At 39.4% G+C, this 12438-nt stretch overlaps 1 protein-coding gene across 2 annotated transcripts in view; it reads right to left on the bottom strand.

Annotated features, from left to right (window-relative positions):
* Window positions 1-12438, bottom strand: part of ARHGAP15 (Rho GTPase activating protein 15) — a 662894-nt gene that overhangs the window by 133785 nt on the left and 516671 nt on the right. For both annotated transcript variants that reach the window (XM_070423457.1, XM_070423458.1), the window contains exon 12: window positions 3163-3297. In XM_070423457.1, coding sequence (XP_070279558.1) covers window positions 3163-3297 — 135 coding nt within the window. The remainder of the gene's footprint in view (window positions 1-3162; window positions 3298-12438) is intronic.

Here is a 12438-nt window from a genome sequence, read left to right on the forward strand (position 1 = left end):
AAAAGTGAAGGGTGAGAAGAGCCAAAGGAGCTCAGAGCCAGCATATAGGGTCATCTCCCCTGTGAATTTATCTTACCTGGTCGATGGCTGGTTTATTCCTTTTGTAAAAAGCTAAGAATTCATGGACAGATAGAGAGCTTCTCACTGTACAGATTTTATAAGAGGCAGTGAGAGATATGATAAAGCTCAGCACGCCTCTGGGACTGTATAAATATTACTATATTTAAATTTATATTTTGAATTTTTTTTTTTTACTCAATTGGTGCACAATGGGATCAAAATACTTCCTCTAGTGTGATTTTACTGTTGCTAAGGACCTAGATGACTATTCTCTTACTTCTTGAGTATATTTCAATATGAATTACGACCTAGAGCTGAGTTTAGAACACAAAAACTAATTCCAAGATTATCCCAAAATACAAGGGTTGGTAAGCATATGCCTCCACCCAGCATCATACCATATTTCTCTGACATATTACCCTGTTGGTTAGTCCCTCCATTTTACGTATTAATTACTATCTTGAGTTAGGTAAAGCAAGGTTGCTCAAATTGATTCTCCTTCCTTGAGCAATGAAGGAAATGTTGCCTTTCTCTTCACTTCTAAATGGATTTCTCAAATACATAAGTATTTATGTGATATCTTACATTTTTATTTTATATATATTATATATTTTATATATATTATATATATACACATACAGTGGGGCCCTGACTTACGAGTGTCCTGACTAACGAGTTTTTCGAGATTCGAGCCGTCTCTCGGCCGATTTTTTGCTTTGAGTTGCGAGCTAATTTTCGGGTTACGAGCCAGCTTCAGATACCCCACCGCTAGTTGGCGCAGAGAATGTCCCAGTGAACGCCACAACATCAGCCCAGCATCACGTGTCTCACTCGTTCACTTTTTGATTTGACATACGAGTAATTTGAGTTACGAGCTCCGTCACGGAACTAATTAAACTCGTAAGTCAAGGCCCCACTGTATATATATATATATATATATATATATATATATATATATGGTTGATTTCAGAGAGGAAGGGAGGGAGAGATAGAAACATCAATGAGAGAGAATCACTGATCGGCTGCCTCCTGCACGCCCTCTACTGGGGATTGAGCCCACAACCTGGGTATGTATCTTTGACTTGAATCAAACCGGGACGGAACCCTTCAGTTTGTAGGCTGACGCTCTATCCACTGAGAAAAACCAGCTAGGGCACGATATCTTACATTTTTAAAGGATTTTCTTAAGCACCGTCATATTCGTTCTCACCATCACCTACTTTATAAGTGCTGGCAATAGCCATCGTCAGGACAGCCTGCTTCCCATCTCAACATTGCCTTGTTCTGACCATGCCAGGGTTTCTGAAATTCTGTCCAGCTTGGGCCTGAGTCATAGAATAGTACAGAGGTGGTCCTGCTCTTTCTAGAAATTCAAAGAACACCTCCCCCCCGCCTCCCCGACCTGGGTTCTGAGGGCCTGCTTTCCATGAATCTTAAACTAAGGGAATCGCTTGCCTATTCAGGTGAACTAAGCTTCAGTGATGGGTATCCTACATCACAGCCTCAAATCAGCACATGCACAAGTATGTTTCCAAATAAAATCATCTTCACTTAAAAGTATGGGTACCATGGTGTGAAATTTGTATGACTTCTTTAAATATGTCTAATTAGAGATAGGTACCCCAATGCAAGTCTCTCCAATTTCCTACCAGAACACTGTCCTATAATTGGGAACCATATTCCATGCTTTTGTGATCCAAGACAGAATATCAGAATCAGCTGTTATGGAAATGCATGCTTGTTTATTTTTCCTTTATTCCTCCTTTTAAGTTAAGAGAGCCTGGGAAATACAAAATACTGTTTTCTTCCAGAAGCAGAAGTGCATGAAATGAAATGTTAGGACAGGAGATAAGAGCTCCAGCCTCACTTCAAAGCCCAAAGGTTGAGCACGGCTACTATATTCAACAACAATAACAACACAATCCGAAATCGTGAGCAGGCAACAAGAGAAAGAATTTGGGAGAGAAAAGTCTGCTTTATTCCTGTTGATATCATTTTGCCACAGCTTTTTTTTGTGTAAAATAATAATAAAAAAAAAATGGAATAAAAGGGCATATTGAGGGGCTGTTCTCCAACATGGGCTCCCCAAGTCCCCACTCCCCATAATGGGAACACAGCATACACCGCCAGCCAAGATCAGACCTCCTAAGTAGAGCATTTTTTTTTCTTGCAGATTTTTCTTGTTTGGACTTTAATTAAGCTCCTGCTAGGCTTGCAAGCTTTTTAATTTTACCTTTCTTTCTTCTTTCATTTTCCTCCTTGAATCAGTCTACTTGCCAGGAAACTTTTTCCAAGCTGTCACAATTATAGTAAGTGTACTCTAAGAGATTACATTTAGAGATGAACTAGTAGTTGCTTCTCTAAGAACGAATAGCAGAAGTGTCCTTGCATTTGGATTTTCATTCATTCATTCATTCATTCATTCATTATTTCTTAGTGTATGTGTTTTATGGATGAGAAAATAATAGAAAAGGAAGCTTCTCAGAGTGTACAATGATAACTGGCTAGTTGAGTGATATAACTCAACCTCCTACAAAAGTCACCAGATTAGTAGAAGAAACTTGCCATTACTTAATTTAGTACTCACACTGCTCATAAGCAAACTGTAGCTTTTTACCCATGTTGGTGGGTGAAAGGTGAGTGAGTGAGGAGAAGGCAATGCCTCAGTCGATGATTTAACACGTCGTTATAAAATGTAATATTTAATGTACTGAGGTTCTTTTTAAAGATCCCATTTGTACACAGTTACATTCATTGCAATTCTGAAAGTCTAAAGGAAGGGGTGGGGGTGCCAATGGTGACCCCTTTAAAACAGAGTCTATGAGAAGCTATTTTCATTGGAGGAGGCTTGGTGGAAAATTGGTCGCCCTAAATAGAATGCCTATTTTTTTATTAAAAAAAAACACACACGCAGATAATATTACAGGGCCAGAAATAAAAAATAAGCCATCAAAAATACAAACACTAAACTGAAAGGTGTGGAGCATTCATTGGGGATATTATTATCTCCGTGATTGCTATTATCGTCTCTCTTATTATTTACTTAATAATTCCACGCTGCCAGCTCACTCCGCCAACCGCGCCTGTGTGCGAGGTACTTACTGATCGCTTCCACAAACCGCTCAAAGAAGCTGAAAGGGAAGAGCGGCTCAGGCAGCTCCCGGAAAAACATCTTCAGTGCTCCGGTGACAACGTGGATGTCCTCCCACTGGCTGTCGTCCAAATTCAGCTTCTCTTCTGGGAAAACACGAGGAGAAATGGAACAACTGGTTTTAATGAAACAATTACAAGACACTAATTATTATGTTAATGTTTGCCTACTATCATCAGCAACCGTTAACAGCCTTCTGCACCTAGAGGTTTGGTGCTGTGCATTTTTTTTCTTTCTCCTTTTTTTTTTTCCGTAGGAAGGGAACATTTTCAATGGAATACCATCTGTAGGAATGCAGCTAACAAAAAAACAAGACACACAAAGAGACAGCACCATTGACACAGTATGTCAGATACATTTATTCCCATAATGCAGCAGTATGAAAATTAGCATCACAGCTCAACGTGATTCAAAGCTATTTGGGTTTGAGGCCGAGGGGCTAAGAGTTGCCAATGATGGCCGGCTCAAGGGACCGGCCTAAAGGCCTTGCTGAGCCAACAGGAGACATATGCTAAACATGGCAATAGAAAATGAGTTATTGCTTTACATGTGTTAGCCTTGCTATGTACAAGGGAATAATGGCTAACACCTCTCTCTCTCTCTCTCTCTCTCTCTCTCTCTCTCTCTCTCTCTCTCTCTCTCCTGAATATAAAGTCAGCAAGGAATAGAATACTGAGTGAGAAAGGATATTAATTCCTTCTTACTGCTTCAAAAATATCTTTTTTTAGTTCTCATCTCATCGAGGAAAATGTGCCCAGAAACAATATTAGACAGACCCCTGTTGGCCTACGCAGGCTATGCAAAGCTGTCAGAAATGATAACACACTAAAGACAAACCACAAGTGCTTACCAACTCCTCTCAGAAACAACGGAAATGCTTGCTTGGGAAGCCTGAGTGAGTTGAAACGTTTACATATTCAAGACAATAAATGCCAAAATGAAGTTTTTAGAGTAAATAAAGGGATGTCAGGTTATTATTTTTTTCCCCTTTTGCCCTCAATATGAAAGCCTGGAATCATTTTCACCCAAGAAGTGACAGACTAGGGTCTGAAAACTACATCCTTCCATTCAGCTAAAAGGACGCAGGCACAAAAGCATTGCAGCTGATCCATAGTATTTGTCTTTCCAAACATGCGACATGGGAAAGATTTTGGATTCTTGGCTTAATGAAAACTAAAGCTACTCATTTTAGACAACCTGAGGGTTCACTGAAAAGCTGAATATCCTGGCAAGAACTTAACAGGTATTTGGTCAACTGGAATTTTGTTTCTTTACCAATGTCTTAGGCTAACATGCACATGCCCTCTTGGTATCAGTTTTTCAATGCAGAGAAGAATTTGTACGGAAATTGTAAAAAAAAAAAAAAAAAAAAAGCTGAGAATTGTCACTGTAGGGAATCTCTGCATGAGCTGTTTTGCTAATACTGTTCATGTCCTTTTAAAAATATTAGCTGAAATCCTTATCAGATCTTTTTTCTAAATGGACTATTATTTTATTATTTCCAGGGCTAGTAAGTGATGTTCCTGCTCACCAGGATGCTTGCAATGAGAAGGAATGAAGGTGGATATGTGTGTTTCAGACAGGCTACTTTTTTTCTTCCTTTTCACTCTCCATTCCTACCTCACTCATAACAATAATATGATCCACAACAAAGTCAGCAGAGGAGACCTTCCTTCTGCCCTGCAATCAGTTTTGATTGATTGTATTTCAACAATTAGTCTTTTATTTGGCTACACACTATTGAAATAGGACGACAGCATCTTAGCAGGCCAGCTTTAAACAGTCAACTGTTAACAATAACATCAAAAAGGGAGACCTGATGGGGTTTACTGTCACTTTAAAGAACAGGGTTTTCACATTGTTGAAATCTGTCAGATATTTTGAAATGTCCCTCTCACTATGGTGCCACACCCCCTGCGTGCCCTTATAATAAAATTGGTTTTACTCCTGATTAAATCATTTTCTCCCTACCCACCACCATACTTCTCATAATGGACCTGTGCGCTCTACAGCTGGTGTTCTTCCCATGGTACCAATTCTTACTTTATCTTTTAAGCACTTTGCTGCTAAGATCTCATGCAGAGTGCTTATGTTTTGTTAAGAGCTTCATTCTTAGAGAAATAGCTTAACACATGTTCTAAAAATGTTGTACAACTTATTGCTTAAAACACATTTAGAAAATGTATAAGTACTCTAGCTTTGGCACTGAACTTTAAGTGGAAACCTAAATACACACATACACATGCTCACACACACACAACTATCTCTACCAAAAATTTATCAGAAAAGTCCAACATAATATGCCATTTTGATACATAGGTTTGAGATTGTCAAACGAAAATGTTCAGGTAAAAAAGAGAATGATTTCATGTTGAGTAAGAAAACAAGAACAAATAATTGTGACTAAAGGCAAATGCCATTGGTATTAGTTATGCTCACATGAAATCACTTAATTCAAATGACTGTGAAAATTAGAATATTTTAATATACATTACAAATTACCAATCAATAAATACCATTTGATTATGCCCACTTGAAATGCCATGTAATATCAATATAAACTTGTGTTGCTTAAACCTGCATTCCTACTCTAGATATCTATGTAATCTTCATTCAAAGAAAAACAACAATAATTTGTACCACTTCAACAAGTAGCTTAAAGAAATAACATGGAAAGTAGTGAAATATAATATCTAATTTTTATATTAAATTATTATAAACCGTAGGATTTTAAGGCATATTTTTCAAGGCCACTGTGACTTATCTAAGCATACAGTTTTGTCCATATTCAGATGCCTTCTCATGAATCCAACCAGTTCTCAAGACGAACTAGCGTAACTCTTTCAGTGTTAACAGGTATCATTCTAAATACATTTGTATTATTTGATAGGCATTTTCTAACAAAACTGAAACTGCTAGTAGTGATGACATCTTATACTTCTTCTCTTTCCAGAAGAGCAGGGTTCCTCAACAGTGAAGCACTGTTGACCTGAGGGTTGGATAATTCTGTGTTGTGGGGCTGTCCTGCATTCTTGGATGTTTAGTAGCATCCCTGGCCTCAGTAAGACTTGCCAGTGGTGATGATGAAAAATATTTGATCATTTAAAGTTATCCCCAGTTAAGGACCACTATAAGGAAGCCTATAAAAGCATAGAGAAGTTACTCAATAAATATTGATTTATGAAGTTTACCTTAGGTAGGCAGAGAGCTAGAACACTAGATATACACATATGGAAATTTCTTTTATATGACCTTAAAAGTTACTAATTTTTATTGACAAAATTTAAATCTTTTGAGAACAAATTTATAAAACTACATTTCAGGATGCTACGCTACCAAAAACAATAAACAACCATTACTTAGTGCTTACATTCTAGTAGGGACTATGCTATTCTAAGGAACTTTACATTACTTATCTAATATAATTTTTTCAATAAGAAAGTGAGAACTATTTATATTATTATCACCATCTTTATTTCACAGGGAGGGAAAAATGAGACATGGGTAGATTAAGTAACTTTTCCATGGCTGACAACAATGAATCCAGGATAAGGAACCAGTAAGCCCCTGCCTGAAAATTACTATGTTCAGATTTAAACTTGGCAGCAGAAGCTGAAAGGGAAAAGGTAGGTAAGTAGTAACTGCAATCAGTAATAGCTATACCAGTGATGGCGAACCTATGACATGCAAACTCATTTTTTTGGTTGTTTTTTCTTTGTTAAATGGCATTTAAATATATAAAATAAATATCAAAAATATAAGTTTTTGTTTTACAATGGTTGCAAATATCAAAAAATTTCTTTATGTGACACGGCACCAGAGTTAAGTTAGGGTTTTTCAAAATGCTGACATGCCGAGCTCAAAAGGTTCGCCATCACTGAACTATACTATTACGTCACAGATAGTGACTTTTAGATTGGTATCCTTAAATGTCTTACTTGAGGCTATGCTTTTACTATAAAAGGACTCATCTATTTTTTTGAAATATTTTTATTGATTTTTAGATAGAGAGGAAAGGAGTGGGAGCAAGAGATAGAAACATCAATGATGAGAGAGATTCATATTAATAGATCAGTTGCCTCCTGCATCTTGGAATTGAGCCTGCAACCTGGGCATGTGCCCTGACCAGGGATTAAACCCAGACCTCTTGGTCCATGGGACAATGCTCAATCCACTGAGCCACACGAGCCAAGCTCATTTTTTAAATTACCCATTTATAAAAGGAAGATATTTTATATAAAGAGATATAAAACAAATTAGCAACAAACAAACAAAAAAGAAACTGCATTAGGAAATGGGCAGAAGATGGGTCAAATTTTAGGTGGCAATGGAGTAAAGAGGAAAGATGATAGCGTGAGAAATATTTATTGCTGGATTTACTGCTAATTCCTTAGATATTTGTTTATTTGCAAAATGAAGATAGGTAGAAGAAAAGTTGTTGGTAGCAGATGAAAAAACATATCTGGAAAACATTTGGGAAGCAGTAGGCAACAATCATGTGCAAGACACCCCCTAGGATATTAATGTAAATAAAGACCAAAAGGACAAACTATGCAAGGCATTAAGGCAATGGAAATACTGAGCCAACATCATAAACCATCCTGGTTGTTATAGAGGATTTATCTCAGCATGATATAGTTGGTTATATAAAAACTTTGCAAGCTAGAGTCCAATACTGCAAGGAAGTCTGGTTTAATCAAGATACTTCACAATCCTCATTCTATTAATCCATGTTGTTTTCTCCTGACCTTCACTTAGGCTCTTTTCAATGTTTTCGGTTTAAAGCATTTAAACAAAATTGAAGGTGAGTAAAACTCCCGAATCCAAATACTATGTGTTTTATTAGATTACAAAAAATATACCTAAATGTTGTATCCAAACAAGGCTGTCTTGAAATGCTCTTTCTTGAAGGGCCTTTTGTATATTTTATTTATTTTTTAAGTAAAAGTTATCTACATCAAGCTAAAAACAATCATATGTGAAAAAATAATTTGACAATCACTATTGGGAACAATCTTTCTTTCTTAGGAAGGAGAACTGAAAGATGGACCTTTGATAGCCACAGTAGGTTGTGGTAGTTTCTAAGGAAAAAGGCACATCTAAATATCACTAATCGATTCTTTGTTATAAAGGGCTGCCCTCCATATTATAGGATGTTTACCAGCATTCCTAGCCTCTATCCACCAGATTCTAGTAGAGGAGACCAGCCCAGCCTGCACCCTCTCTAACCCAGGAACCCTCGGGGGATGTCCACAGGGATCAGGCCTAAACCAGCAGTCAGACATCCCTCTCACAAACCGGGGCCGCTGGCTCCTAACCACTAGCCTGTCTGACTGCCTGATTGTCCCTAACTGCTTCTGCCTGCAGGCCTGATCGCCCCTAACTGCTCTCCCCTGCCAGCTTGATCGCCCCTAACTGCTCTCCCCTGCCAGCCTGATCGCCCCTAACTGCCACTGCCCTGCTGTGTGGGTCCTGGGTGTGGGTTTCCGGCTCCCTCCTCCCTCCTGTCAGAGTCTGGGGTGTGCCAGATTCAAGTCTCTGCCCACCCACATGCACCTCAAAATCACGTGAGACCCAGACCCTGCCGGCCCCACCCCCATCAAGCCTCACCAGCACATCACATCCTCAGCCAGTGCCGGGTGGAGACACAGCGTCAGTCATGTCCCAAGCTAGGGCCGGGCGGGGATGCAGCCTCCTACTGATCAGTCATTACAGCGTGAGGGTGTGAAGACGATTTGCATATTAGCCTTTCATTATTATAGATACGAGAGGCCCGGTGCATGAAAATTTGTGCACTGGGGGTGGGGTCCCTCAGCCCGGCCTGCCCCCTCTCACAGTCTGGGAGCCCTCAGGAGATGTTCTACTGATGGCTTAGGCCCGCTCCTCTGTGGGAGGCGACCGGGCCAATCATGGGAAGGCGCTGCCCCCATCACCCTGCTGCTGCTGCCACTGTCGGCTGCCATGGCTGCCAGCCCTCGGCCCTCACTTCTTAGTGCTGGCCCCGCCCCACTGGTGGGGCAATCTGTGGCCAGGCTGGCTGGGGTAGGGGCTGTGGGAGGTTGAGGCACAGCAGGTCACACCCTGTCCAGCCTCTGCGGAGGCGTGGTGCCAGGACCAGCCCTCACCGCGGCCTCTCCCATGCCGCCTCTGCAGAAGGGGCAGCGCCGAGGCCTGTCCCGCACAGCCCCTTCTCCCGCACGGCCTCTGTGAAAGGGGCCGCGGCGCTGGACCAGCCCACACCAAGACCTCTCCACACTGCCTCTGCGAAAGGGGTGGCGGCGCCGCCTCCACCTCCACTCCCACTCCCGCGGCGGCGCCTTTCCTGTGCCACTGGCCCTGCCACTGTGGCTTTGTCTGGATGGACGTCTGGAAGACATCTGGTCTCATTAGCATATTACCTTTGTATTAGTATAGATTGCCCTATAGATTGGTGTGACCAGAAGTTGCAATATCAGATCTGATTTGAACAAAATTCACTTCATTAACCCAGTATTGGCTGAAATGTGGTTGCAGATCATTTGAATTATCTAGACTGAAATAGAAACACAATAGTAAAAAGGTAATTCTTTGTGTATTGAAAAAAAAGTTCATTTTACCTTGTAATTTTTTCCATGGCACTTTTAAAGCCTCTTTCCAACTTTTATTTTACTGTTGTAATAAAAAAGTGGAAAAGAAACCCCAACTTTCCCAGGATACGAAGAGAATAGCTCTGATTTCATTAATATAGTGACAAGAACCTATTACATTGTGAAACTCTCATAAAGAATGTGGTATCTGCTTCCAGCGCAGATGACCATTTGGAAACCTTATCTGAAAGGCCTGCTGGGTACATGAAAGTCACATCATGAATGAAAGCGATGCCAGTGGGACTGTAGATCAGAAAAATAATAATATGTTTGGCCATAAAATCAAACTGGAAGATTAGATATTAAAGTGGATAAAACACTCTATTTATCCATAAGGGTTTAGCTGATTTTTAGTTTAGTGCTTAAAAGAGAGGATCAAAAGGAAGTTCATTGAATCATTTGACTAGCTCAACCTTTCCTGTTGTGTTGGCTCCTTAAAGTGACAGTTGATTTCTGGTGGATTAGAGAGGTTCCAATTCTCACACATGGTGATGTAAATCCTGTGTCCAAAGCTGTATCTTTACATGCTGTACTCCCTAAAGCCGCTTCCTACAATACCTTGGTTATAACATGAGGCTCAGTGAGGGCATTCTTAGGAAACTAGACCAGTTGGCCAGTTAATTTGTTTGTTCACTTCATTTTTATTAAACAAACAGATTCAACTAAGACTACATATCAGAGATTGTATAATGTGTTTTTCAAAGCTACAGCCGTTGAGGCTGCTCTGTATTCCTCAAAGGAGAGTACTTCACCAGGTGCTCAGTAATACTACTCATGACTATAGATTATGTTCTAGACATTTTACATCTTATTTCTGTACCATAGAGTAATAGTCGATTGACCTTGAGTACAAGCAGGAACAAACTCAATAAACTCAAAGAATATTACTCCAAATATGTGGTCTGTTATGTCTGCATTGTGTCCTCTCCTCCCCATCCATATGTTAAAGTTCTAACCCTGGTATCTCAAAATGTGATTGTATTTGAAGACAGGGCCTCTAAAGAGGTACTAAATGTAAAATGAGGTCAGATGGGTGCACCCTAATCCAATATGACCAGTGACCTTATAAAAAGAGGAGATTAGGACACAGACATGAACAGAGGGAAGACTGTGTGATAACACAGGGAGAAGATGGCCATCTACAAGCCAAGGCAGGAGGCCGTAGACTAAGAAAACCTTGCCAACACTTTAATCCCAGACTTCTAGCCTCTGGAACTGTGAGGAACCAAGAACATTTCCAGAAACTGTCTATGATGCTAAAACATAAGAGAGAGAGAGAGAGAGAGAGAGAGAGAGAGAGAGAGAGAGAGAGAAGAGCTTTTATTTCTTAATATTGAATGGGATATTTTGGCCTGCATGTTGGCTTGCTTTCTATTACATCATGTTGTGTATATTTCTTTGGACATCACTTAAAAAGGCCAAGGCATGCAAATAACATCACAGGCTCATCTAAAATATGTTTAGTTTTTCTCTTTGAAGGAGGTGGAACAGCCTTCTATATTCAGTACAGAAACTGAGTCAGGAGCAAAAATGTCTTATTTTTATTTTTCCTCAGATTTCATTTGAATGTAAATAATAACATAATGAATAGGTACAACTAAAACTTGTGAAGCAATCACCATAGGTGGAAAGTATAACACATGTGTCATTGCATTGTGTATTTTTAATTTATAATGACATAACATAAAACATCTTCCCATGATAATAACTCCATGTGTAATGCCACCTTATAAAATAGCGTTATTGACATTATGCTGTGATGCTTCTCTCCAGGCCTCTCAATTTTTTTTCTTTTGTCTAGGCACCATGGAGAGGTAGCCTTGTTCAGAGTCTAACAACAGCAACACCAACACCACCACAGCAACATGAATTGACTTTATTCTTTGGGATCATAAATTTTAAGAAAGGACATATCATGGTACCAATATATATTTCTTTAATTCCTTTTATACTCAGAGTTTACAACACTGCTCTTATTTCAAAGGCTTTTTGTACTCTGCAGACACTATACACAATGGTTCATTTTATTTGACCATCTTCTCTAAACAGATTCTAAATTTGCTTGAATTCCATGGATAATTTCATACATTACATAGTCAAAAGGGTAGAGAATCCGTAGGATTAAATTTCAACAAAGTCATATTTTAGTTTCCTTCCTCTCTGCTCTAAATTTCAACACCATTGCTATTTGTTCCCTCTAAGTTATATTACATTTGTAAATATCAAGCAGAAGTTCAGGTCAAAACAGATCTCATAATGACATCTAGGAAATAAATATAATAAGTCCTATAAATGCCCAAATATAGCAACATGTCTGTTGTACATATAGACAAATATATAGATGTTACTTAATGTACTAATCCCTCACTTCTCTAATGAGAACTATCATATCTTCCTCCTAATTTTGTGTGAGAATTAAGTAAAGTAACATATGTAAAAGATCTAATATAGGCTTGTTATAACATTACTAGAGGCCTGTTGCAGGAGGATTCCTGCAAGAATAGGGCTTCGCTCCCGTCTCTGTGGCTCCTAGCCCGCCCTTCTCTGCGGCTCCTACCCAGCCCTTCTCTGCAGATCCTACCCTGCCCGTCTCCGCTACCT

Source organism: Myotis yumanensis, unplaced genomic scaffold (assembly GCF_028538775.1).
Source record: "Myotis yumanensis isolate MYYU_CA2020_CCGP unplaced genomic scaffold, mMyoYum1.0.hap1 SCAF_8, whole genome shotgun sequence".
Taxonomy (NCBI): Eukaryota; Metazoa; Chordata; class Mammalia; order Chiroptera; family Vespertilionidae; genus Myotis; species Myotis yumanensis.